The 23,942-nt window shown below is 56.5% G+C and overlaps 2 protein-coding genes across 2 annotated transcripts; one reads left to right on the top strand and one right to left on the bottom strand.

Moving 5' to 3' along the window:
* The first annotated feature begins 472 nt into the window (after positions 1 to 472).
* Positions 473 to 5,810, top strand: LOC139399938 (transcription factor Dp-1-like). The gene is made up of 7 exons (XM_071145073.1): positions 473 to 760; positions 954 to 1,100; positions 1,783 to 1,851; positions 1,997 to 2,148; positions 3,431 to 3,597; positions 4,715 to 4,793; positions 5,019 to 5,810. Exons 1-7 carry the CDS (start codon positions 647 to 649, stop codon positions 5,143 to 5,145), a joined length of 855 nt encoding a protein of 284 aa, XP_071001174.1. The 5' UTR covers positions 473 to 646; the 3' UTR covers positions 5,146 to 5,810.
* Positions 5,811 to 7,201: 1,391 nt separating this feature from the next.
* Positions 7,202 to 23,513, bottom strand: LOC139399937 (potassium-transporting ATPase subunit beta-like). The gene is made up of 7 exons (XM_071145072.1): positions 23,075 to 23,513; positions 22,235 to 22,363; positions 10,313 to 10,426; positions 9,838 to 10,037; positions 9,634 to 9,696; positions 9,372 to 9,464; positions 7,202 to 7,360 (listed from the first exon to the last, which is right to left on the bottom strand). Exons 1-7 carry the CDS (start codon positions 23,184 to 23,186, stop codon positions 7,202 to 7,204), a joined length of 870 nt encoding a protein of 289 aa, XP_071001173.1. The 5' UTR covers positions 23,187 to 23,513.
* Positions 23,514 to 23,942: the final 429 nt, after the last annotated feature.

Raw genomic sequence — 23,942 nt, 5'->3', positions numbered from 1 at the left:
CGACTTCTTCTCTCTCAAACTCCTGCGCTGACTGACTTCTTCTCTCAAACTCCTGCGCTGACTGACTTCTTCTCTCAAACTCCTGCGCTGACTGACTTCTTCTCTCTCAAACTCCTGCGCTGACTGACTTCTTCTCTCTCAAACTCCTGCGCTGACTGACTTCTTCTTCTCTCTCAAACTCCTGCGCTGACTGACTTCTTCTCTCTCAAACTCCTGCGCTGACTGACTTCTTCTCTCTCAAACTCCTGCGCTGACTGACTTCTTCTTCTCTCTCAAACTCCTGCGCTGACTGACTTCTTCTTCTCTCTCAAACTCCTGCGCTGACTGACTTCTTCTTCTCTCTCAAACTCCTGCGCTGACTGACTTTCTTCTTCTCTCTCAAACTCCTGCGCTGACTGACTTCTTCTTCTCTCTCAAACTCCTGCGCTGACTGACTTCTTCTTCTCTCTCAAACTCCTGCGCTGACTGACTTCTTCTTCTCTCTCAAACTCCTGCACTGACTGACTTCTTCTCTCATTCCTGCTCTGTCTTCTCTCAAATTCCTGTTCTGCCTTCTTCTCTCAAACTCCTGCTCTGCCTGTGTTCCAGGAAGCGTGGTACTGGTAAGAAGGGGGATAAGAACGGGAAGGGTCTTAGGCATTTCTCCATGAAGGTGTGTGAGAAGGTGCAGAAGAAGGGAGTAACTACCTACAATGAGGTGGCTGACGAGCTCGTGGCAGAGTTCAGCGCCAACGACACCCTCCTCTCGCCCGGCGACTCGGTGAGAAACACAGCCAATCAAAAACCATCAGACCAGGGTTTCATCCGTACAACAAATAGCCCAATCCGAGTCCAAGATGCACACTGGTTCTGTACAGCCCTAATGGGCCCCGAGTCAGAAGTAGTGCACTATAAAGGGAATAGAGAGCCATTGGGGAAACGACAGCAGCTCTGTCTCTCTCTCCCCTCCGCAGCATTCCTATGACCAGAAGAACATCCGACGGCGTGTGTACGACGCGCTCAACGTGCTCATGGCCATGAACATCATCTCTAAAGAGAAGAAAGAGATCCGGTGGATCGGCCTGCCCACCAACTCAGCCCAGGAGTGTCAGAGCCTGGAGGTAAGAGATCAGGTGGATCGGCATGCCCACCAACTCAGCCCAGGAGTGTCAGAGCCTGGAGGTAAGAGATCAGGTGGATCGGCCTGCCCACCAACTCAGCCCAGGAGTGTCAGAGCCTGGAGGTAAGAGATCGGGAGGGTCAGAGCCCGGAGGTGTAAGAGATCGGGAGGGTCAGAGCCCGGAGGTGTAAGAGATCGGGAGGGTCAGAGCCCGGAGGTGTAAGAGATCGGGAGGGTCAGAGCCCGGAGGTGTAAGAGATCGGGAGGGTCAGAGCCCGGAGGTGTAAGAGATCGGGAGGGTCAGAGCCCGGAGGTGTAAGAGATCGGGAGGGTCAGAGCCCGGAGGTGTAAGAGATCGGGAGGGTCAGAGCCCGGAGGTGTAAGAGATCGGGAGGGTCAGAGCCCGGAGGTGTAAGAGATCGGGAGGGTCAGAGCCCGGAGGTGTAAGAGATCGGGAGGGTCAGAGCCCGGAGGTGTAAGAGATCGGGAGGGTCAGAGCCCGGAGGTGTAAGAGATCGGGAGGGTCAGAGCCCGGAGGTGTAAGAGATCGGGAGGGTCAGAGCCCGGAGGTGTAAGAGATCGGGAGGGTCAGAGCCCGGAGGTGTAAGAGATCGGGAGGGTCAGAGCCCGGAGGTGTAAGAGATCGGGAGGGTCAGAGCTTGATGTATTCCTGTCATTGTCAGGTGGAGAGACAGAGACGACTAGAGAGGATCAACCAGAAACAGTCTCAGCTTCAGGAGCTCATTCTACAGGTAAACACCCCCTTCACTGTGGGAACATACACGCCTATTAGAAGACGCTCACCTGGTCTTGCTGGTGGCTTCAACGTTGCCTGAATGTCATCTCAACGACGTTGACTGAGCGGTATCACAACGTTGTGTGAATGTGTCGGTGCAGCAAATAGCGTTCAAGCGCCTGGTGCAGCGGAATCGTACAGCGGAGCAGCAAGCGGGCAGGGCTCCGCCCCCAAACTCTGTCATCAACCTGCCCTTCATCATCATCAACACCTCCAAGAGGACCGTCATCGACTGCAGCATCTCCAACGACAAGTAAGAGACCAGAGACTCAGGAATACACACACAATTACTCTAGTCCTGTTTCACTCCTGTGTTATATTCATGTCCCAACTCCCTTTGAGACACCTTGGGACATGGGAGTGATGCTTGGAGCTTGGGACATGGGAGTGATGCTTGGAGCTTGGGACATGGGAGTGATGCTTGGAGCTTGGGACATGGGAGTGATGCTTGGAGGTTGGGACATGGGAGTGATGCTTGGAGGTTGGGACATGGGAGTGATGCTTGGAGGTTGGGACATGGGAGTGATGCTTGGAGGTTGGGACATGGGAGTGATGCTTGGAGGTTGGGACATGGGAGTGATGCTTGGGGGTTGGGACATGGGGGTGATGCTTGGAGGTTGGGACATGGGGGTGATGCTTGGAGGTTGGGACATGGGGGTGATTTCAAATTCAACACCAAACCTAATCTAATCATACCTGCCTCCTCCCCTCTCTCCTGCCTCTGCCCCCCCCCCCTTCTCTCTCTCCTGCCTCTGCCCCCCCCCTTCTCTCTCTCCTGCCTCTGCCCCCCCCTTCTATCTCTCCTGCCTCTGCCCCCCTCTCTCCTGCCTCTGCCCCCCTCTCTCCTGCCTCTGCCCCTCTGCCCCCCTCTCTCCTGCCTCTGCCCCCCCCTTCTCTCTCTCCTGCCTCTGCCCCCCCCCCCTTCTCTCTCTCCTGCCTCTGCCCCCCCCCCCTTCTCTCTCTCCTGCCTCTGCCCCCTCTCTCCTGCCTCTGCCCCTCCCCCCCTCTCGCCTGCCTCTGCCCCCCTCTCTCCTGCCTCTGCCCCCCTCTCTCCTGCCTCTGCCCCCCTCTCTCCTGCCTCTGCCCCTCCCCCCCTCTCGCTCCTTCCTCTGCCCCTCCCCCCCCCCTCTCTCCTGCCTCTGCCCTCCCCCCCTCTCTCTGCCACCCCCCCCCACCTCTCGCCTGCCTCTGCCCCTCTCTCCTGCCTCTGCCCCCCTCTCTCCTGCCTCTGCCCCCCTCTCTCCTGCCTCTGCCCCCCTCTCTCCTGCCTCTCTCTCCTGCCTCTGCCCCTCCCCCCTCTCGCCTGCCTCTGCCCCCCTCTCTCCTGCCTCTGCCCCCCTCTCTCCTGCCTCTGCCCCCCTCTCTCCTGCCTCTGCCCCCCTCTCTCCTGCCTCTGCCCCCTCTCTCCTGCCTCTCTCTCCTGCCTCTGCCCCTCCCCCCCCTCTCTCTGCCACCCCCCCCTCTCGCCTGCCTCTGCCCCTCTCTCTCCTGCCTCTGCCCCTCCCCCCCCTCTCTCCTGCCCCCCCCCCCTCCAGGTTTGAGTACCTGTTCAACTTTGACAACATGTTTGAGATCCATGATGACATTGAGGTGTTGAAGAGAATGGGTCTGGCCTGTGGTCTGGAGGTGGGCCAGTGTTCACCAGAGGACCTGAAGGAAGCTCGTACCCTGGTGCCCAGAGCCCTGGAGCCCTATGTTACAGGTCAGTATGGCTGGTTCCCACAGAGCACCCTGGTGCCCAGAGCCCTGGAGCCCTATGTTACAGGTCAGTATGGCTGATTCCCACAGAGCACCCTGGTGCCCAGAGCCCTGGAGCCCTATGTTACAGGTCAGTATGGCTGATTCCCACAGAGCACCCTGGTGCCCAGAGCCCTATGTTACAGGTCAGTATGGCTGGTTCCCACAGGGCACCCTGGTGCCCAGAGCCCTGGAGCCCTATGTTACAGGTCAGTATGGCTGGTTCCCACAGAGCACCCTGGTGCCCAGAGCCCTGGAGCCCTATGTTACAGGTCAGTATGGCTGATTCCCACAGAGCACCCTGGTGTCCAGAGCCCTGGGGCCCTATGTTACAGGTCAGTATGGCTGGTTCCCACAGGGCACCCTGGTGCCCAGAGCCCTGCAGCCCTATGTTACAGGTCAGTATGGCTGGTTCCCACAGAGCACCCTGGTGCCCAGAGCCCTGGAGCCCTATGTTACAGGTCAGTATGGCTGGTTCCCACAGGGCACCCTGGTGCCCAGAGCCCTGGAGCCCTATGTTACAGGTCAGTATGGCTGGTTCCCACAGAGCTCCCTGGTGCCCAGAGCCCTGGAGCCCTATGTTACAGGTCAGTATGGCTGATTCCCACAGGGCACCCTGGTGCCCAGAGCCCTGGAGCCCTATGTTACAGGTCAGTATGGCTGGTTCCCACAGGGCACCCTGGTGCCCAGAGCCTTGCAGCCCTATGTTACAGGTCAGTATGGCTGGTTCCCACAGAGCACCCTGGTGCCCAGAGCCCTGGAGCCCTATGTTACAGGTCAGTATGGCTGATTCCCACAGGGCACCCTGGTGCCCAGAGCCCTGGAGCCCTATGTTACAGGTCAGTATGGCTGGTTCCCACAGAGCTCCCTGGTGCCCAGAGCCCTGGAGCCCTATGTTACAGGTCAGTATGGCTGATTCCCACAGGGCACCCTGGTGCCCAGAGCCCTGGAGCCCTATGTTACAGGTCAGTATGGCTGGTTCCCACAGGGCACCCTGTTCAGCCTGATATACTTGGGCTAGGACTGTGTAAAGGAGGCGGTAGAAATTGTATTTTATTATAATCCCCCCCTCCCCCCTCCAGAAATGGCCACGGGTCCAATAAGCAACGTCTACATCACAGGAGCCTTGTCTACAAACGGAGGGGGACGCCGTCACACAAGGTGAATCTCTTCTATAGAGATGTACTTCAGAGCTCATTTCCCTGTCTGGAGGGTGGAAGCCCTCTGTGGTGCTTCCCATGCTACAACAGGCTTTGTTTCAAGTGTGCCCTCTATCCAACTCTATGATCTCTCTTTCTGAGCTCTTTTTTTTTCTTGATGTACAGGAAGTGATGTAACAGGCAGGTCTTAACTAATTCCATCTTCTGTTTCCTGCTGTATATTCAGTAGCTCCGATGGCACGGTGGCGTCCATTTCCAACGACTCACACTACAGCGCCTCGCGAGGCCACACCCCTGTGTCCTACATGGCAGACGAGGAAGAGGATGACGAAGACTACGACGACAATGATTAAATCAGTAGTTTCTCACTCGGCCAACTCTTAACAGCCCAGTCTGATGACTAACCAGCTGTGTTCCAAATGGCTTCCTATACCCAATATACTGAACTACTTTTGACCACGGCCATATTGGCACAGAGGTAGTGCACTGTGTAGGGAATAGTGCCATTTGGAATGCATGCAGCCCATGTCCCATGAACAAGTCTCTCTCCCTTCCTCCAGCTCCATCTCAGGCCTTCCCTCCACCCCACCAAGCTATCTACGAGGAGGCCCCTGCTTCTCCTTCCTCAACTGCCTTCAGAATGCACAGAGCTCACCAACGCAATGGCCTTCTGGGAAACGTAGTCTTTGCTGACACTATGACTGTATAATGCCTTTTGTGGGAATTTAATTTATTTCTCTCTCCTTCTGAAGCTGTGATTACTATGAGTATAATCTCCACAACGTGCTCCTCTTCAGCCCGCCTCCCCGTTACAGGAAATGGGATCTTTCTCATGCCAAACTAGTTTTTTGTTGTTGTTTCTTGAGTGAACTGATACACGGCCACAGAAAGATTCCCTCCAGAAACCTGAGATCTGCGTTGTGTGGCTGTATTACAGTATTTAACATCATGAACAGTAGTGGTGTGTCATTGACATGACAGTGAAATGGCTTCCTATACAGCTCCCAGGGGAGAGTGTGTGTGTGTGTGTGTGTGTGTGTTTTGTACTTTACTTATTTGTAGTTATATTTTCTTATTTTGTGTGACTTTCTTCTGGCAGCTATTTTAAAGATGGGTCAGAATGTGTGTTTTTGGACAGTCACTTGGCCCTGCGTGTCATTGTGAATACCTACAGACAGTAGAGGCCAAATGTCCCTGTGTGTGAATACCTACAGACAGCAGAGGCCAAATGTCCCTGTGTGTGAGTACCTACAGACAGCAGAGGCCAAATGTCCTTGTGTGTGAATACCTACAGACAGCAGAGGCCAAATGTCCCTGTGTGTGACGGTAGAGGAGACAAGGCCACCCTATTCCCTTCTCAAAGCGAGGTGACCATGTTCATAATCTCAGAATTGGAGTCGAGAGAACGTTGTTGTAAATTGGAAGCGGTTCTCTGCCTGGCTGGCAGGCAGCCCGTTGAGATAGAAACGTACCAAAATGATTCTAAACATCTCAATGCTCTACTTGATGAACGACACCCAGAGTGAAGTAGCTGCGTATTGTCAATGAAGTGAACTTTGGGGAGGATGGAGCCATTCATAGGGTTGTAACAAGCTCAAGACTTCAGGATTGTGGCAAAAGCCAAAATAGGGGAGTCCACTACAATGACCCCCCCCCCCCCCCCTGAAAACATGTTGACTCTGCAATACCATACCTTATCTTTCTGTTATCTAATGAGTTTGGAAATGATAGAGAATAAATATAGAGGGTGTTTGAACTTGTTGTCTTTATGGATTTGAATACATGTTTAATATTTAAGGTTTCATTATGATACAATGCATAGGTAACGTATTGGTTGTACAAGCAGCACTCCATTAACTCTATGTTAAATGCTCTTCCTAGAAGCTATATAAAAGAGAGAGGTAAAATGAAGCAAAATCACCACTGTCTGGACAGAGATGGTTGAATTTCCAGGTGAAAAACACATCTGTTCAGGTGAGGTGCTGGCAGAGTAGGACACTTAGGAGGAAGAAAGGGGAGAGCCACACCCTCTAGGACCTCGGAGGCAATAACTGAATTACCATCACACCCTGAAGAAGACAGCTGGTCTGTCCAACCGCTGGTTATTAGGTTGTTGTTGATGAGCTAGTGTGAGACTCCTTTTTCATGGGTTACCAGATTGCCTTGGTTTGGGATCATAGACGAGGATAGATGGCTAGAACTGGGTGGGAACGTCGATGGGTTAAGGACATACCTGTTGACGAAATTGTGAAGATATCTTCCCACAGACTACTTTAAAATGGAGAAAGCCCTCAACTGCACTTCCCATTCTGTCATAATTGCAAAGATGAGGAACACTATCCAGCTCTATGGCTCTGACCCTGGTTAGGACCTAGATGGTTGGATTGCTGGCTTGTCTAGTAAAATATATTATTTCAGAGCCTTGAGCAGGAAGACCACCTTCCCCTGGTATGGTTCGTATGAGTCTTGATAGGCGATGTTGTGGGCCACCACACGACACTGGATCTTAGCCTCCCTCTCTTTGACCAGGTGGAACTTCACAGCCACTAGAGGGTTAACGTAGGTGGGCTGTGTGGAGGAAGACCAAGAGAGGGTTCATACCAATTATGTTTATCCATAGTTGGATAGAGGGACCAACTGCCACAATGCTTGTTTTTAACAATTATGGCAAAGATGTGCTCTCTATCAAACTATGATAAAAGTGCCTTCAAGAAGTATTCAGACCCCTCAACTTTTTTTTGTGAGTTTTATTCTAAAATGTATTTAAAAATAAAAAACACTCCTCGGCAATCTACACACAATAGCCCATCATGACAAAGCGAAAGCAGGTTTTTAGACATTTCTGCAAATTGTATTAAAAATAAAAAAACATACCTTATTTACATAAGTATTAAGACCCTTTGCTATGAGACTCGAAGTTGAGCTCAGGTGCATCCTGTTTCCATTGATCATCCTTGAGATGTTTCTACAATTTGATTGGAGTTCACCTGTGATTAAATTCAATTGACTGAACATGATTTGGAAAGGCACACACCGGTCTATAGAAGGTCAGTGCCTGTCAGGGCAAAAACTGAGGTCAAAGGAATTGTCCGAAGAGCTCTGAGACAGGATTGTGTCGAGGCACACATCTGGGGACCGGTACCAAAACATTTCTGCAGCATTAAAGGTCCCCAAGAACACAGAGGCCTCCATCATTCTTCAATGGAAAAAGTTTTGAACCACCAAGACTCTTCCTAGAGCTGGCTGCCCGGCCAAACTGAGCAATCGGGGGAGAAGGGCCTTGGTCAGTGAGGTGACCAAGAACCCGATGGTCACTCTGACAGAGCTCCTTTGTGCGTATGGTTGTCCTTCTGGAAGGTTCTCCCGTCTCTGCAGCACTCCATCAATCAGGCCTTTATGGTAGATCAGCCAGACGGAAGCCACTCCTCAGTAAAAGGCACATGACAGCCCGCTTGATGTTTGCCAAAAGGCATCCAAAGACTCTCAGACCATGAGAAACAAGATTCCCTGGTCTGATGAAACCAAGATTGAAGTCTTTGGCCTGAATGCCAAGCATCACATCTGGAGGAAACCTGGCACCATCCCTACGGTGAAGCATGGTGGTGGTAGTGTCAGGTTGTGGGGAGATTTTTCAGCGGCAAGGACCGGGAGACTAGTCAGGATCAAGACAAAGATGAACGGAGCGAAGTACAGAGAGATCCTTGATGAAAACTTGCTCCAGAGCGCTCAGGACCTCAGACTGGGGTGAAGGTTCTCCTTCCAACAGGACAATGACCCTAAACACAGCCAAGACATCGCAGGAGTGGCTTCAGGACAAGTCTCTGAGCCCAGACTTAAACCTGATCTAACATCTCTGGAGAATCCTGAAAATAGCTGTGCAGCGACGCTCCCCATCCAACCTGACAGAGCTTGAGAGGATCTGCAGAGAAGAATGGGAGAAACTCCCCAAATACAGGTGTGCCAAGCTTGTAGCGTCATACCCTAGAAGAGTTGAGGCTGTAATCGCTGCCCAAGGTGTATCAGTACTGAGTACTGTACTGAGTAAAGAGTCTGAATACTTGTGAATGAAATGTGATATTTCCAGGTTGCAACATATATTATTTTACTGTTTTCGTTTTGTCATTACGGGCTGCAACGTAACAAAATGTGGAAAAAGTCAAGTGGTCTGAACTTTCTGAATGAACTGTGTGTCCATTGCTGTAAATCAATAGAGGAGGTTCATGCAGGGGTGTATCCATTAGTCTGACTTTTTTGCGAACGGAAACTGTTTACCCCAAATGGGTAGTGTTTTGCCTCAAGAAATGTCGAACCGTTTACCCCAAATGGGAAGTGTTTTGCCTCATGAAATGTAGAGTTTGTATTGGACAAATTCAGGTTTATCCTTCCCCGGCTTGTTCCTTTTTGCTCTGTTCGCTTACGTTAGATTCCTAGATCAAATGGTGAATGGATTACAATGCAAAACGTTTTGCAACGGAATCTGACAAATGAATACACCCCAGGGGTAAGTGAACCATGCATTTGAGTTTAACAAAATAACATGAGTTCCATGGAGAGAAGAAGACGTGGTTGTCGTGGTTACCTGAGCCAGCTTGCCGTAGTATGGGAAGTAGGACAGGTCGAAGGTTCCGTTGGTGGGGAAGTACTCTATCATGTCTATGTTCTCATGGCCACTCTGCGCACACACACACACACACCAACCATCCATTAAATACTGTTGGCAGACTAGATTTCACGTTCTGAGAAACTGTCTTCCTGGCCAGCCGTGTTGAGCAGAGCCACAGATTTATTTCCATATAAATATATGGCTTTGGTGTTGAGTAGCCATCTTGGTTTATACTCACCAGTATAGTGCAGTTCAAATGAGGAGCCATGCCAGTCCCGTTGTTGGGCAGGAAGTTGATGATCTGGGTTAGAAACATCATGCATGTCAGTGCAATTTCCTAATAGGTTATAAATGTATTATAATGTGTTATAGCATCCTCACTTGTAAATGTCATGTTCATAACATAATGTAATATTTCCAGCTGGTCTGTGACTGAACGCACCCTGTTCATCTTGATGATGACGCAGGGCGTGGTGCCGTTGTAGCCGAACGTCGGGTCGTCCAGGCCGGAGCAGCGTCCCAGCATGCTCTGGGTGAAGCGGCAGGAGTACTTGGTATGGTGTGGAGCCTCAAACTTCTCCTGTTTGAAGTACTCTCCCCTGGTGCAGTTATGGTTAGACTGTTGAGACGTGTCATTGTAGGCTGAGAGAGGAGTCCGACAGAGAGGTAGAGGGGAGAGAGAGGAGTCAGACAGAGAAGTAGAGGGGAGAGAGAGGAGTCAGACAGAGAGGTAGAGGGGAGGGAGAGGGAAAAAAATTAGGGATTTAATGATTTGTGATGCAGGGAGGTCAAAGCATTGACTAGCAACTGTAGTAGGTTGGTTTGAGGTAATTGACTGATCAAGTCTGAAATGGGATGGAAGCCTCAGGTCTGGACAACAGGAGTCCACTATGTAGGGTGCCATCTTGGACACTGACGTTTGAGGAAGTTGCTGAGGCAGTTGGACATCTTCCTCTGGCTGGTTTTATCAGACAAGTTGTAGCTGAGTATTACATCCTCCTCAATGTATGTAGGTGGCCAGACCATCACCCCTACACACACACACAACGCAGAGGTTAGCCGACACCATCCCAGATATGGTCACAGACTGTATAAACTACAGAGATAGTTTAGGGGGGGGGGGGGGGGCGGTGAGAGAGAAAGAGGGGGAAGAGAAAGAGAGCGACTGAGAGAGGAGAGAGTGTGAGGGGGGGGGGCAGAGAAGGAGAGAGTGTGAGGGGGGGGACAGAGAAGGAGAGAGTGTGAGGGGGGGGACAGAGAAGGAGAGAGTGTGAGGGTGGGGACAGAGAAGGAGAGAGTGTGAGGGTGGGGACAGAGAAGGAGAGAGTGTGATGGGGGGGACAGAGAAGGAGAGAGTGTGAGGGTGGGGACAGAGAAGGAGAGAGTGTGAGGGTGGGGGGACAGAGAAGGAGAGAGTGTGAGGGTGGGGGGACAGAGAAGGAGAGAGTGTGAGGGGGGGACGGAGAAGGAGAGAGTGTGAGGGGGGGGGGACAGAGAAGGAGAGAGTGTGAGGGGGGGGGACAGAGAAGGAGAGAGTGTGAGGGTGGGGGGACAGAGAAGGAGAGAGTGTGAGGGTGGGGGGACAGAGAAGGAGAGAGTGTGAGGGGGGGACAGAGAAGGAGAGAGTGTGAGGGGGGGACAGAGAAGGAGAGAGTGTGAGGGTGGGGGGACAGAGAAGGAGAGAGTGTGAGGGTGGGGGGACAGAGAAGGAGAGAGTGTGAGGGGGGGGGGGACAGAGGGGGGGGGCAGAGAAGGAGAGAGTGTGAGGGGGGGGGCAGAGAAGGAGAGAGTGTGAGGGGGGGGCAGAGAAGGAGAGAGTGTGAGGGGGGGGCAGAGAAGGAGAGAGTGTGAGGGTGGGGGGACAGAGAAGGAGAGAGTGTGAGAGGGGGGACAGAGAAGGAGAGAGTGTGAGGGTGGGGGGACAGAGAAGAAGAGAGTGTGGGGGGGGGGGGACAGAGAAGGAGAGAGTGTGGGGGGGGGGGCAGAGAAGGAGAGAGTGTGAGGGGGGCAGAGAAGGAGAGAGTGTGAGGGGGACAGAGAAGGAGAGAGTGTGAGGGTGGGGGGACAGAGAAGGAGAGAGTGTGAGGGGGGGACAGAGAAGGAGAGAGTGTGGGGGGGACAGAGAAGGAGAGAGTGTGAGGGTGGGGGGACAGAGAAGGAGAGAGTGTGAGGGGGGGGACAGAGAAGGAGAGAGTGTGAGGGGGGGCAGAGAAGGAGAGAGTGTGAGTGGGGGCAGAGAAGGAGAGAGTGTGAGGGGGGGACAGAGAAGGAGAGAGTGTGAGGGGGGGGCAGAGAAGGAGAGAGTGTGAGGGGGGGGGGACAGAGAAGGAGAGAGTGTGAGGGGGGGGCAGAGAAGGAGAGAGTGTGAGTGGGGGCAGAGAAGGAGAGAGTGTGAGGGGGGGACAGAGAAGGAGAGAGTGTGAGGGGGGGGCAGAGAAGGAGAGAGTGTGAGGGGGGGGGGGGACAGAGAAGGAGAGAGTGAGGGGGGGGACAGAGAAGGAGAGAGTGTGAGGGGGGGGGGGACAGAGAAGGAGAGAGTGTGAGGGGGGGGACAGAGAAGGAGAGAGTGTGAGAGGGGGGGGGGACAGAGAAGGAGAGAGTGTGGGGGGGGGCAGAGAAGGAGAGAGTGTGAGAGGGGGGAGGACAGAGAAGGAGAGAGTGTGAGGGGGGGGACAGAGAAGGAGAGAGTGTGAGGGGGGGGGAGGACAGAGAAGGAGAGAGTGTGAGGGGGGGGGCAGAGAAGGAGAGAGTGTGAGGGGGGGGAGGACAGAGAAGGAGAGAGTGTGAGGGTGGGGGGCAGAGAAGGAGAGAGTGTGAGGGGGGGGGGGGGGCAGAGAAGGAGAGAGTGTGAGGGTGGGGGGACAGAGAAGGAGAGAGTGTGAGAGGGGGGACAGAGAAGGAGAGAGTGTGAGGGTGGGGGGACAGAGAAGAAGAGAGTGTGGGGGGGGGGGGACAGAGAAGGAGAGAGTGTGAGGGGGGGGGCAGAGAAGGAGAGAGTGTGAGGGGGGGGGGGCAGAGAAGGAGAGAGTGTGAGGGGGGGACAGAGAAGGAGAGAGTGTGAGGGTGGGGGGACAGAGAAGGAGAGAGTGTGAGGGGGGGACAGAGAAGGAGAGAGTGTGAGGGTGGGGGGACAGAGAAGGAGAGAGTGTGAGGGGGGGGGGACAGAGAAGGAGAGAGTGTGAGGGGGGGGCAGAGAAGGAGAGAGTGTGAGTGGGGGCAGAGAAGGAGAGAGTGTGAGGGGGGGACAGAGAAGGAGAGAGTGTGAGGGGGGGGCAGAGAAGGAGAGAGTGTGAGGGGGGGGGGACAGAGAAGGAGAGAGTGTGAGGGGGGGGCAGAGAAGGAGAGAGTGTGAGTGGGGGCAGAGAAGGAGAGAGTGTGAGGGGGGGACAGAGAAGGAGAGAGTGTGAGGGGGGGGCAGAGAAGGAGAGAGTGTGAGGGGGGGACAGAGAAGGAGAGAGTGAGGGGGGGGACAGAGAAGGAGAGAGTGTGAGGGGGGGGGGGGGACAGAGAAGGAGAGAGTGTGAGGGGGGGGACAGAGAAGGAGAGAGTGTGAGAGAGGGGGGGGACAGAGAAGGAGAGAGTGTGGGGGGGGGCAGAGAAGGAGAGAGTGTGAGAGGGGGGAGGACAGAGAAGGAGAGAGTGTGAGGGGGGGGGGACAGAGAAGGAGAGAGTGTGAGGGGGGGACAGAGAAGGAGAGAGTGTGAGAGGGGGGAGGACAGAGAAGGAGAGAGTGTGAGGGGGGGGACAGAGAAGGAGAGAGTGTGAGGGGGGGGAGGACAGAGAAGGAGAGAGTGTGAGGGGGGGGGGCAGAGAAGGAGAGAGTGTGAGGGGGGGGGGGGGGGGCAGAGAAGGAAGAGAGAGTGTGAGGGGGGGGGACAGAGAAGGAGAGAGTGTGAGGGGGGGGGGACAGAGAAGGAGAGAGTGTGAGAGGGGGGAGGACAGAGAAGGAGAGAGTGTGAGAGAGGGGGACAGAGAAGGAGAGAGTGTGAGGGGGGGACAGAGAAGGAGAGAGTGTGAGAGGGGGGAGGACAGAGAAGGAGAGAGTGTGAGAGGGGGGAGGACAGAGAAGGAGCGAGTGTGAGAGGGGGAGGACAGAGAAGGAGAGAGTGTGAGAGGGGGAGGACAGAGAAAGGAGAGAGTGTGAGAGGGGGGGAGGACAGAGAAGGAGAGAGTGAGGGGGGGACAGAGAAGGAGAGAGTGTGAGGGTGGGGGGACAGAGAAGGAGAGAGTGTGAGGGGGGGACAGAGAAGGAGAGAGTGTGTGGGTGGGGGGACAGAGAAGGAGAGAGTGTGAGGGGGGGGGGACAGAGAAGGAGAGAGTGTGAGGGGGGGGGGGACAGAGAAGGAGAGAGTGTGAGGGGGGGCAGAGAAGGAGAGAGTGTGAGTGGGGGCAGAGAAGGAGAGAGTGTGATGGGGGGGGACAGAGAAGGAGAGAGTGTGAGGGGGGGGCAGAGAAGGAGAGAGTGTGAGGGGGGGGGACAGAGAAGGAGAGTGTGAGGGGGGGACAGAGAAGGAGAGAGTGTGAGGGGGGGGCAGAGAAGGAGAGAGTGTGAGGGGGGGGGGGACAGAGAAGGAGAGAGTGTGAGGGGGGGACAGAGAAGGAGAGAGTGTGAGAGGGGGGGGGGCAGAGAAGGAGAGAGTGTGGGGGGGGGGGGACAGAGAAGGAGAGAGTGTGAGAGGGGGGAGGACAGAGAAGGAGAGAGTGTGAGGGGGGGGGACAGAGAAGGAGAGAGTGTGAGGGGGGGGGGACAGAGAAGGAGAGAGTGTGAGAGGGGGGAGGACAGAGAAGGAGAGAGTGTGAGAGGGGGGGGGGACAGAGAAGGAGAGAGTGTGAGGGGGGGGGACAGAGAAGGAGAGAGTGTGAGAGGGGGAGGACAGAGAAGGAGAGAGTGTGAGAGGGGGGAGGACAGAGAAGGAGCGAGTGTGAGAGGGGGAGGACAGAGAAGGAGAGAGTGTGAGAGGGGGAGGACAGAGAAGGAGAGAGTGTGAGAGGGGGGAGGACAGAGAAGGAGAGAGTGTGAGAGGGGGGAGGACAGAGAAGGAGAGAGTGAGGGGGGGACAGAGAAGGAGAGAGTGTGAGGGTGGGGGGACAGAGAAGGAGAGAGTGTGAGGGGGGGACAGAGAAGGAGAGAGTGTGAGGGTGGGGGACAGAGAAGGAGAGAGTGTGAGGGGGGGGGACAGAGAAGGAGAGAGTGTGAGGGGGGGGGGACAGAGAAGGAGAGAGTGTGAGGGGGGGCAGAGAAGGAGAGAGTGTGAGTGGGGGCAGAGAAGGAGAGAGTGTGAGGGGGGGACAGAGAAGGAGAGAGTGTGTGGGTGGGGGGACAGAGAAGGAGAGAGTGTGAGGGGGGGGGGGGGACAGAGAAGGAGAGAGTGTGAGGGGGGGGGACAGAGAAGGAGAGAGTGTGAGGGGGGGCAGAGAAGGAGAGAGTGTGAGTGGGGGCAGAGAAGGAGAGTGTGATGGGGGGGGACAGAGAAGGAGAGAGTGTGAGGGGGGGGGCAGAGAAGGAGAGAGTGTGATGGGGGGGGACAGAGAAGGAGAGAGTGAGGGGGGGGGCAGAGAAGGAGAGAGTGTGAGGGGGGGGACAGAGAAGGAGAGAGTGTGAGGGGGGGCAGAGAAGGAGAGAGTGTGAGGGGGGGGCAGAGAAGGACAGAGAAGGAGAGAGTGTGAGGGGGGGGACAGAGAAGGAGAGAGTGTGAGAGGGGGGGGGGCAGGAGGGAGAGAGTGTGGGGGGGGGGGGACAGAGAAGGAGAGAGTGTGAGAGAGGGGGAGGACAGAGAAGGAGAGAGTGTGAGGGGGGGGGACAGAGAAGGAGAGAGTGTGAGGGGGGGGGACAGAGAAGGAGAGAGTGTGAGAGGGGGGAGGACAGAGAAGGAGAGAGTGTGAGAGGGGGGGGGGGACAGAGAAGGAGAGAGTGTGAGGGGGGGGGGACAGAGAAGGAGAGAGTGTGAGAGGGGGGAGGACAGAGAAGGAGAGAGTGTGAGAGGGGGGAGGACAGAGAAGGAGCGAGTGTGAGAGGGGGAGGACAGAGAAGGAGAGAGTGTGAGAGGGGGGAGGACAGAGAAGGAGAGAGTGTGAGAGGGGGGAGGACAGAGAAGGAGAGAGTGTGAGAGGGGGGAGGACAGAGAAGGAGAGAGTGAGGGGGGACAGAGAAGGAGAGAGTGTGAGGGTGGGGGGACAGAGAAGGAGAGAGTGTGAGGGGGGGACAGAGAAGGAGAGAGTGTGAGGGTGGGGGGACAGAGAAGGAGAGAGTGTGAGGGGGGGGGACAGAGAAGGAGAGAGTGTGAGGGGGGGGGGACAGAGAAGGAGAGAGTGTGAGGGGGGGCAGAGAAGGAGAGAGTGTGAGTGGGGGCAGAGAAGGAGAGAGTGTGAGGGGGGGGGACAGAGAAGGAGAGAGTGTGAGGGGGGCAGAGAAGGAGAGAGTGTGAGGGGGGGGGGGACAGAGAAGGAGAGAGTGTGAGGGGGGGACAGAGAAGGAGAGAGTGTGAGGGGGGGGCAGAGAAGGAGAGAGTGTGAGGGGGGGGCAGAGAAGGAGAGAGTGTGAGGGGGGGGGGGACAGAGGAGGAGAGAGTGTGAGGGGGGGGGACAGAGAAGGAGAGAGTGTGAGAGGGGGGGGGGCAGAGAAGGAGAGAGTGTGGGGGGGGGGGGACAGAGAAGGAGAGAGTGTGAGAGGGGGGAGGGCAGAGAAGGAGAGAGTGTGAGGGGGGGGGACAGAGAAGGGGAGAGTGTGAGGGGGGGACAGAGAAGGAGAGAGTGTGAGAGGGGGGAGGACAGAGAAGGAGAGAGTGTGAGGGGGGGACAGAGAAGGAGAGAGTGTGAGGGGGGGGGGGTGACAGAGAAGGAGAGAGTGTGAGGGGGGGGACAGAGAAGGAGAGAGTGTGAGGGGGGGGGGGGGACAGAGAAGGAGAGAGTGTGAGGGGGGGGGGACAGAGAAGGAGAGAGTGTGAGGGGGGGGGGGACAGAGAAGGAGAGAGTGTGAGGGGGGGGGGACAGAGAAGGAGAGAGTGTGAGGGGGGGGACAGAGAAGGAGAGAGTGTGGAGAGGGGGGGGCAGAGAAGGAAAGAGTGTGAGGGGGGGGGACAGAGAAGGAGAGAGTGTGAGGGGGGGGGGACAGAGAGAGGAGAGAGTGTGAGGGGGGGACAGAGAAGGAGAGAGTGTGAGGGGGGGGCAGAGAAGGAAAGAGTGTGAGGGGGGGGGGACAGAGGAGAGAGTGTGAGGGGGGGGACAGAGAAGGAGAGAGTGTGAGAGGGGCGGACATTGAAGGAGAGAGTGTGAGGGGGGGGGCAGAGAAGGAGAGAGTGTGAGGGGGGGGGGGCAGAGGGGGGGGGGGCAGAGAAGGAGAGAGTGTGAGGGGGGGGGGCAGAGAAGGAGAGAGTGTGAGGGGGGGGCAGAGAAGGAGAGAGTGTGAGGGGGGGGCAGAGAATGAGAGAGTGTGAGGGGGGGGCAGAGAATGAGAGAGTGTGAGGGTGGGGGGACAGAGAAGGAGAGAGTGTGAGAGGGGGGACAGAGAAGGAGAGAGTGTGAGGGTGGGGGGACAGAGAAGGAGAGAGTGTGGGGGGGGGACAGAGAAGGAGAGAGTGTGAGGGTGGGGGGACAGAGAAGGAGAGAGTGTGAGGGGGGGGCAGAGAAGGAGAGAGTGTGAGGGTGGGGGGACAGAGAAGGAGAGAGTGTGAGAGGGGGCACAGAGAAGGCGAGAGTGTGAGGGTGGGGGGACAGAGAAGGAGAGAGTGTGAGGGGGGGACAGAGAAGGAGAGAGTGTGAGGGTGGGGGGACAGAGAAGGAGAGAGTGTGAGGGGGGGGGGACAGAGAAGGAGAGAGTGTGAGGGGGGGGCAGAGAAGGAGAGAGTGTGAGTGGGGGCAGAGAAGGAGAGAGTGTGAGGGGGGGGGACAGAGAAGGAGAGAGTGAGGGGGGGGCAGAGAAGGAGAGAGTGTGAGGGGGGGGGGACAGAGAAGGAGAGAGTGTGAGGGAGGGGACAGAGAAGGAGAGAGTGTGAGGGGGGGGCAGAGAAGGAGAGAGTGTGAGGGGGGGGGGACAGAGAAGGAGAGAGTGTGATGGGGGGGACAGAGAAGGAGAGAGTGTGAGAGGGGGGGGGACAGAGAAGGAGAGAGTGTGGGGGGGGGACAGAGAAGGAGAGAGTGTGAGAGGGGGGAGGACAGAGAAGGAGAGAGTGTGAGGGGGGGGGACAGAGAAGGAGAGAGTGTGAGGGGGGGACAGAGAAGGAGAGAGTGTGAGAGGGGGGAGGACAGAGAAGGAGAGAGTGTGAGGGGGGGGACAGAGAAGGAGAGAGTGTGAGGGGGGGGGAGGACAGAGAAGGAGAGAGTGTGAGGGGGGGGGGCAGAGAAGGAGAGAGTGTGGGGGGGGGGACAGAGAAGGAGAGAGTGTGAGAGGGGGGAGGACAGAGAAGGAGAGAGTGTGAGGGGGGGGGACAGAGAAGGAGAGAGTGTGAGGGGGGGACAGAGAAGGAGAGAGTGTGAGAGGGGGGAGGACAGAGAAGGAGAGAATGTGAGGGGGGGGGGACAGAGAAGGAGAGAGTGTGAGGGGGGGGGGGACAGAGAAGGAGAGAATGTGAGGGGGGGGGGACAGAGAAGGAGAGAGTGTGAGGGGGGGGCAGAGAAGGAGAGAGTGTGAGTGGGGGCAGAGAAGGAGAGAGTGTGAGGGGGGGGACAGAGAAGGAGTGAGTGAGGGGGGGGCAGAGAAGGAGAGAGTGTGAGGGGGGGGGACAGAGAAGGAGAGAGTGTGAGGGGGGGGGACAGAGAAGGAGAGAGTGTGAGGGGGGGGCAGAGAAGGAGAGAGTGTGAGGGGGGGGGGACAGAGAAGGAGAGAGTGTGAGGGGGGGGACAGAGAAGGAGAGAGTGTGAGAGGGGGGGGGACAGAGAAGGAGAGAGTGTGGGGGGGGGGACAGAGAAGGAGAGAGTGTGAGAGGGGGGAGGACAGAGAAGGAGAGAGTGTGAGGGGGGGGGACAGAGAAGGAGAGAGTGTGAGTGGGGGGCAGAGAAGGAGAGAGTGTGAGAGGGGGGAGGACAGAGAAGGAGAGAGTGTGAGGGGGGGGACAGAGAAGGAGAGAGTGTGAGGGGGGGGGGACAGAGAAGGAGAGAGTGTGAGGGGGGGGGGGGGGACAGAGAAGGAGAGAGTGTGAGGGGGGGGACAGAGAAGGAGAGAGTGTGAGAGGGGGGGGGGCAGAGAAGGAGAGAGTGTGGGGGGGGGGGGACAGAGAAGGAGAGAGTGTGAGAGGGGGGAGGACAGAGAAGGAGAGAGTGTGAGGGGGGGGGGACAGAGAAGGAGAGAGTGTGAGGGGGGGACAGAGAAGGAGAGAGTGTGAGAGGGGGGAGGACAGAGAAGGAGAGAGTGTGAGGGGGGGACAGAGAAGGAGAGAGTGTGAGGGGGGGGGGGGTGACAGAGAAGGAGAGAGTGTGAGGGGGGGGACAGAGAAGGAGAGAGTGTGAGGGGGGGGGGGGACAGAGAAGGAGAGAGTGTGAGGGGGGGGGGACAGAGAAGGAGAGAGTGTGAGGGGGGGGGGGACAGAGAAGGAGAGAGTGTGAGGGGGGGGACAGAGAAGGAGAGAGTGTGAGGGGGGGGCAGAGAAGGAAAGAGTGTGAGGGGGGGGGGACAGAGAAGGAGAGAGTGTGAGGGGGGGGACAGAGAAGGAGAGAGTGTGAGAGGGGGGGACATTGAAGGAGAGAGTGTGAGGGGGGGGCAGAGAAGGAGAGAGTGTGAGGGGGGGGGGGACAGAGAAGGAGAGAGTGTGAGGGGGGGACAGAGAAGGAGAGAGTGTGAGAGGGGGGGGGGGGCAGAGAAGGAGAGAGTGTGAGAGGGGGGAGGACAGAGAAGGAGAGAGTGTGAGGGGGGGGACAGAGAAGGAGAGAGTGTGAGGGGGGGGGACAGAGAAGGAGAGAGTGTGAGGGGGGGGACAGAGAAGGAGAGAGTGTGAGGGGGGGGGACAGAGAAGGAGAGAGTGTGAGGGGGGGACAGAGAAGGAGAGAGTGTGAGAGGGGGGAGGACAGAGAAGGAGAGAGTGTGAGGGGGGGGACAGAGAAGGAGAGAGTGTGAGGGGGGGGGGACAGAGAAGGAGAGAGTGTGAGGGGGGGGGGACAGAGAAGGAGAGAGTGTGAGGGGGGGACAGAGAAGGAGAGAGTGTGAGAGGGGGGAGGACAGAGAAGGAGAGAGTGTGAGAGGGGGGAGGACAGAGAAGGAGAGAGTGTGAGAGGGGGGGGGACAGAGAAGGAGAGAGTGTGAGAGGGGGGGGGGGACAGAGAAGGAGAGAGTGTGAGGGGGGGGCAGAGAAGGAGAGAGTGTGAGGGGGGGGGACAGAGAAGGAGAGAGTGTGAGGGGGGGGACAGAGAAGGAGAGAGTGTGAGAGGGGGGGGCAGAGAAGGAGAGAGTGTGGGGGGGGGGACAGAGAAGGAGAGAGTGTGAGAGGGGGGAGGACAGAGAAGGAGAGAGTGTGAGGGGGGGGGACAGAGAAGGAGAGAGTGTGAGGGGGGGACAGAGAAGGAGAGAGTGTGAGAGGGGGGAGGACAGAGAAGGAGAGAGTGTGAGGGGGGGGACAGAGAAGGAGAGAGTGTGAGGGGGGGGGGACAGAGGGGGGGGGGCAGAGAAGGAGAGAGTGTGAGGGGGGGGGGCAGAGAAGGAGAGAGTGTGAGGGGGGGGCAGAGAAGGAGAGAGTGTGAGGGGGGGGCAGAGAAGGAGAGAGTGTGAGAGGGGGGACAGAGAAGGAGAGAGTGTGAGGGTGGGGGGACAGAGAAGGAGAGAGTGTGGGGGGGGGACAGAGAAGGAGAGAGTGTGAGGGTGGGGGGACAGAGAAGGAGAGAGTGTGAGGGGGGGGCAGAGAAGGAGAGAGTGTGAGGGTGGGGGGACAGAGAAGGAGAGAGTGTGAGAGGGGGCACAGAGAAGGAGAGAGTGTGAGGGTGGGGGGACAGAGAAGGAGAGAGTGTGAGGGGGGGACAGAGAAGGAGAGAGTGTGAGGGTGGGGGGACAGAGAAGGAGAGAGTGTGAGGGGGGGGGGACAGAGAAGGAGAGAGTGTGAGGGGGGGGCAGAGAAGGAGAGAGTGTGAGTGGGGGCAGAGAAGGAGAGAGTGTGAGGGGGGGGGACAGAGAAGGAGAGAGTGTGAGGGGGGGGCAGAGAAGGAGAGAGTGTGAGGGGGGGGGGACAGAGAAGGAGAGAGTGTGAGGGGGGGGACAGAGAAGGAGAGAGTGTGAGGGGGGGGCAGAGAAGGAGAGAGTGTGAGGGGGGGGGGACAGAGAAGGAGAGAGTGTGATGGGGGGGACAGAGAAGGAGAGAGTGTGAGAGGGGGGGGACAGAGAAGGAGAGAGTGTGGGGGGGGGACAGAGAAGGAGAGAGTGTGAGAGGGGGGAGGACAGAGAAGGAGAGAGTGTGAGGGGGGGGGGACAGAGAAGGAGAGAGTGTGAGGGGGGGACAGAGAAGGAGAGAGTGTGAGAGGGGGGAGGACAGAGAAGGAGAGAGTGTGAGGGGGGGGGACAGAGAAGGAGAGAGTGTGAGGGGGGGACAGAGAAGGAGAGAGTGTGAGAGGGGGGAGGACAGAGAAGGAGAGAGTGTGAGGGGGGGGACAGAGAAGGAGAGAGTGTGAGGGGGGGGGGGGACAGAGAAGGAGAGAATGTGAGGGGGGGGGGACAGAGAAGGAGAGAGTGTGAGGGGGGGGCAGAGAAGGAGAGAGTGTGAGTGGGGGCAGAGAAGGAGAGAGTGTGAGGGGGGGACAGAGAAGGAGTGAGTGTGAGGGGGGGGCAGAGAAGGAGAGAGTGTGAGGGGGGGGGGGACAGAGAAGGAGAGAGTGTGAGGGGGGGGGACAGAGGAGGAGAGAGTGTGAGGGGGGGGCAGAGAAGGAGAGAGTGTGAGGGGGGGGACAGAGAAGGAGAGAGTGTGAGGGGGGGGACAGAGAAGGAGAGAGTGTGAGAGGGGGGGGGACAGAGAAGGAGAGAGTGTGGGGGGGGGGGACAGAGAAGGAGAGAGTGTGAGAGGGGGGAGGACAGAGAAGGAGAGAGTGTGAGGGGGGGGACAGAGAAGGAGAGAGTGTGAGGGGGGGGCAGAGAAGGAGAGAGTGTGAGAGGGGGGAGGACAGAGAAGGAGAGAGTGTGAGGGGGGAGGACAGAGAAGGAGAGAGTGTGAGGGGGGGGGGGGACAGAGAAGGAGAGAGTGTGAGGGGGGGGGACAGAGAAGGAGAGAGTGTGAGGGGGGGGACAGAGAAGGAGAGAGTGTGAGGGGGGGACAGAGAAGGAGAGAGTGTTTGAGGGGGGAGGGCAGAGAAGGAGAGAGTGTGAGAGGGGGGGACAGAGAAGGAGAGAGTGTGAGGGGGGGGGACAGAGAAGGAGAGAGTGTGAGAGGGGGGAGGACAGAGAAGGAGAGAGTGTGAGAGGGGGGAGGACAGAGATGGAGCGAGTGTGAGAGGGGGAGGACAGAGAAGGAGAGAGTGTGAGAGGGGGGAGGACAGAGAAGGAGAGAGTGTGAGAGGGGGGAGGACAGAGAAGGAGAGAGTGTGAGAGGGGGGAGGACAGAGAAGGAGAGAGTGTGAGCGGGGGGGGGGGGGCAGAGAAGGAGAGAGTGTGAGGGGGGGGAGACAGAGAAGGAGAGAGGGGGGTAGACGGAGAGCAGGGAGGGCCAGAAAGAGAAGGAGATGGAGGGGAGGGTGAAGGATGCAAGGGACAATATGTACTTCTTTACAGGAGCAGTAAACAGTCAACTGTAAATAGTAAATAGTGAAGGGACATTTTTACAAATGGGCTGAATCTGTGGGCCCTGGTCTAAAGTAGTGCACTATATAGGGAATAGGGTCCTGTTCTAAAGTAGTGCACTATATAGGGAATAGCAGGGTGCCATCTCAGTTGTTACCTGGTGATGTTAAGCGGTCCTGGTAGTCTGGAGTGTAGGGGTCCAGGGTGTACATCAGAGTCCAGATGGCCAGACAGAACAGGCCAGTCATTATCACATAGAACGCTACATAGTACAGACTGATGTACACTACAGAAGAGAGGAGAGAGATGGAGAGAGAGAGGAGGGGGAGAGAGAGAGAGAGAGAGAGAGGAGGGGGGAGAGAGAAAGAGACAGAGAGAGAGGATGGGGGAGAGTGAGAGAGAGACCGTGAGAGAGAGGGACAGAGAGAGAGGAGGGGGGGAGAGTGAGAGAGAGACCGGGAGAAAGAGAGAGAGGGAGTCAGTCTGTTCCTGCTTTAGCCAACTTCTCTTGCCTGGCTACATTCAACAATGATGATGACAGGGCTTGGTTGGTAAGGAGTTTGCCACCTCTTGGCCTGTCTGTGGTCTGGTTGTGTCTTTATGACTGACTGAAGCCTATTGGCCAAGGTGCCCTCTATGGGCGAGAGCTGTGGTTTATCTAAATGTGACATCGTCCAGAGGTCAGAGTTAGAAGTCTCCCCTCACAAACCAACCAGCTTATCAGTCAAACTGCTCTCTCTTCAATCTAATGTCCACACACTGAAATAACACTACACACACTGAAATAACACTACACACACTGATATCCAAAGGACACAGCAAAGTCAGGTGTGAGTTCTGTACTCTCGGGTCACTTTAATCTCATGGAGCCAGTTTAGATGAGTGTTTCAATTAAGTCTGAATATTGCATATACTCCAACAAACCAACAACAGCTTCTTTACCAGCTCAGACAAACACACACACACACACACACTTGTCCCACTCTGCAGTACATACCCCATTTCTCAGGTGTTCTTCCGAACATGGCGCCAGTGTCTGAGTTCCACACGAAGCGACCGAAGTCCTCACACCGCTGGCCACACGTCCTCTTCTCCTTCAGGGTTGCCATGTTGGTGGGCTATAGGATCCAGCTACACCAGGAGAGACCAGTGGGAGATGTGGAGAGATGCTGTGCAGGGAGGAGGGATACCTCGTCACAATCTGGCAACCCGGCTTCACTCCTCACCTGGTTATGGTGTCTGAGAGAAACCTACTGTAGGACTTTTGTCTTCATTAAATTTCCTCCGTCTCTCAGTGGTTCCTTTGCTTTTTTTGGGATGTTTCTGTGCCTGTTTCTCTCAGCCTGTATTCTAATACAATACTACTGTTGTGTTCCTAGTTCTACTACTGTACAGCTGACCTCTCTCTCTCTCTCTGTGGTGTGACCTACACTATGTGACTGCGTACCCTTGGACTAGACTTTTATACGTGGTGATAAGGGCAGCCTCCGGGTGTAGGGACAGACGGGGGCGGGGCAGGGCCAACCCTGCTGTGACCTCACCCAACATCCCCTGTGTTCGCTGCTCAAACAGAACCCAAGAAGGCTGTGTGACCTTGGTGTGATACTCTACTGTTCTGTAACTAAATTATATGTCCAGGGACCTTGGTGTGATACTCTACTGGTCTGTAACTAAATGATATGTCCAGGGACCTTGGTGTGATACTCTACTGCTCTGTAACTAAATGATATGTCCAGGACCTTGGTGTGATACTCTACTGCTCTGTAACTAAATTATATGTCCAGGGACCTTGGTGTGATACTCTACTGGTCTGTAACTAAATGATATGTCCAGGACCTTGGTGTGATACTCTACTGCTCTGTAAC

This window comes from Oncorhynchus clarkii, unplaced genomic scaffold (genome assembly GCF_045791955.1).
Source record: "Oncorhynchus clarkii lewisi isolate Uvic-CL-2024 unplaced genomic scaffold, UVic_Ocla_1.0 unplaced_contig_1616_pilon_pilon, whole genome shotgun sequence".
Lineage (NCBI taxonomy): Eukaryota > Metazoa > Chordata > Actinopteri > Salmoniformes > Salmonidae > Oncorhynchus > Oncorhynchus clarkii.
This window is presented reverse-complemented; position numbering and strand designations above follow the sequence as displayed.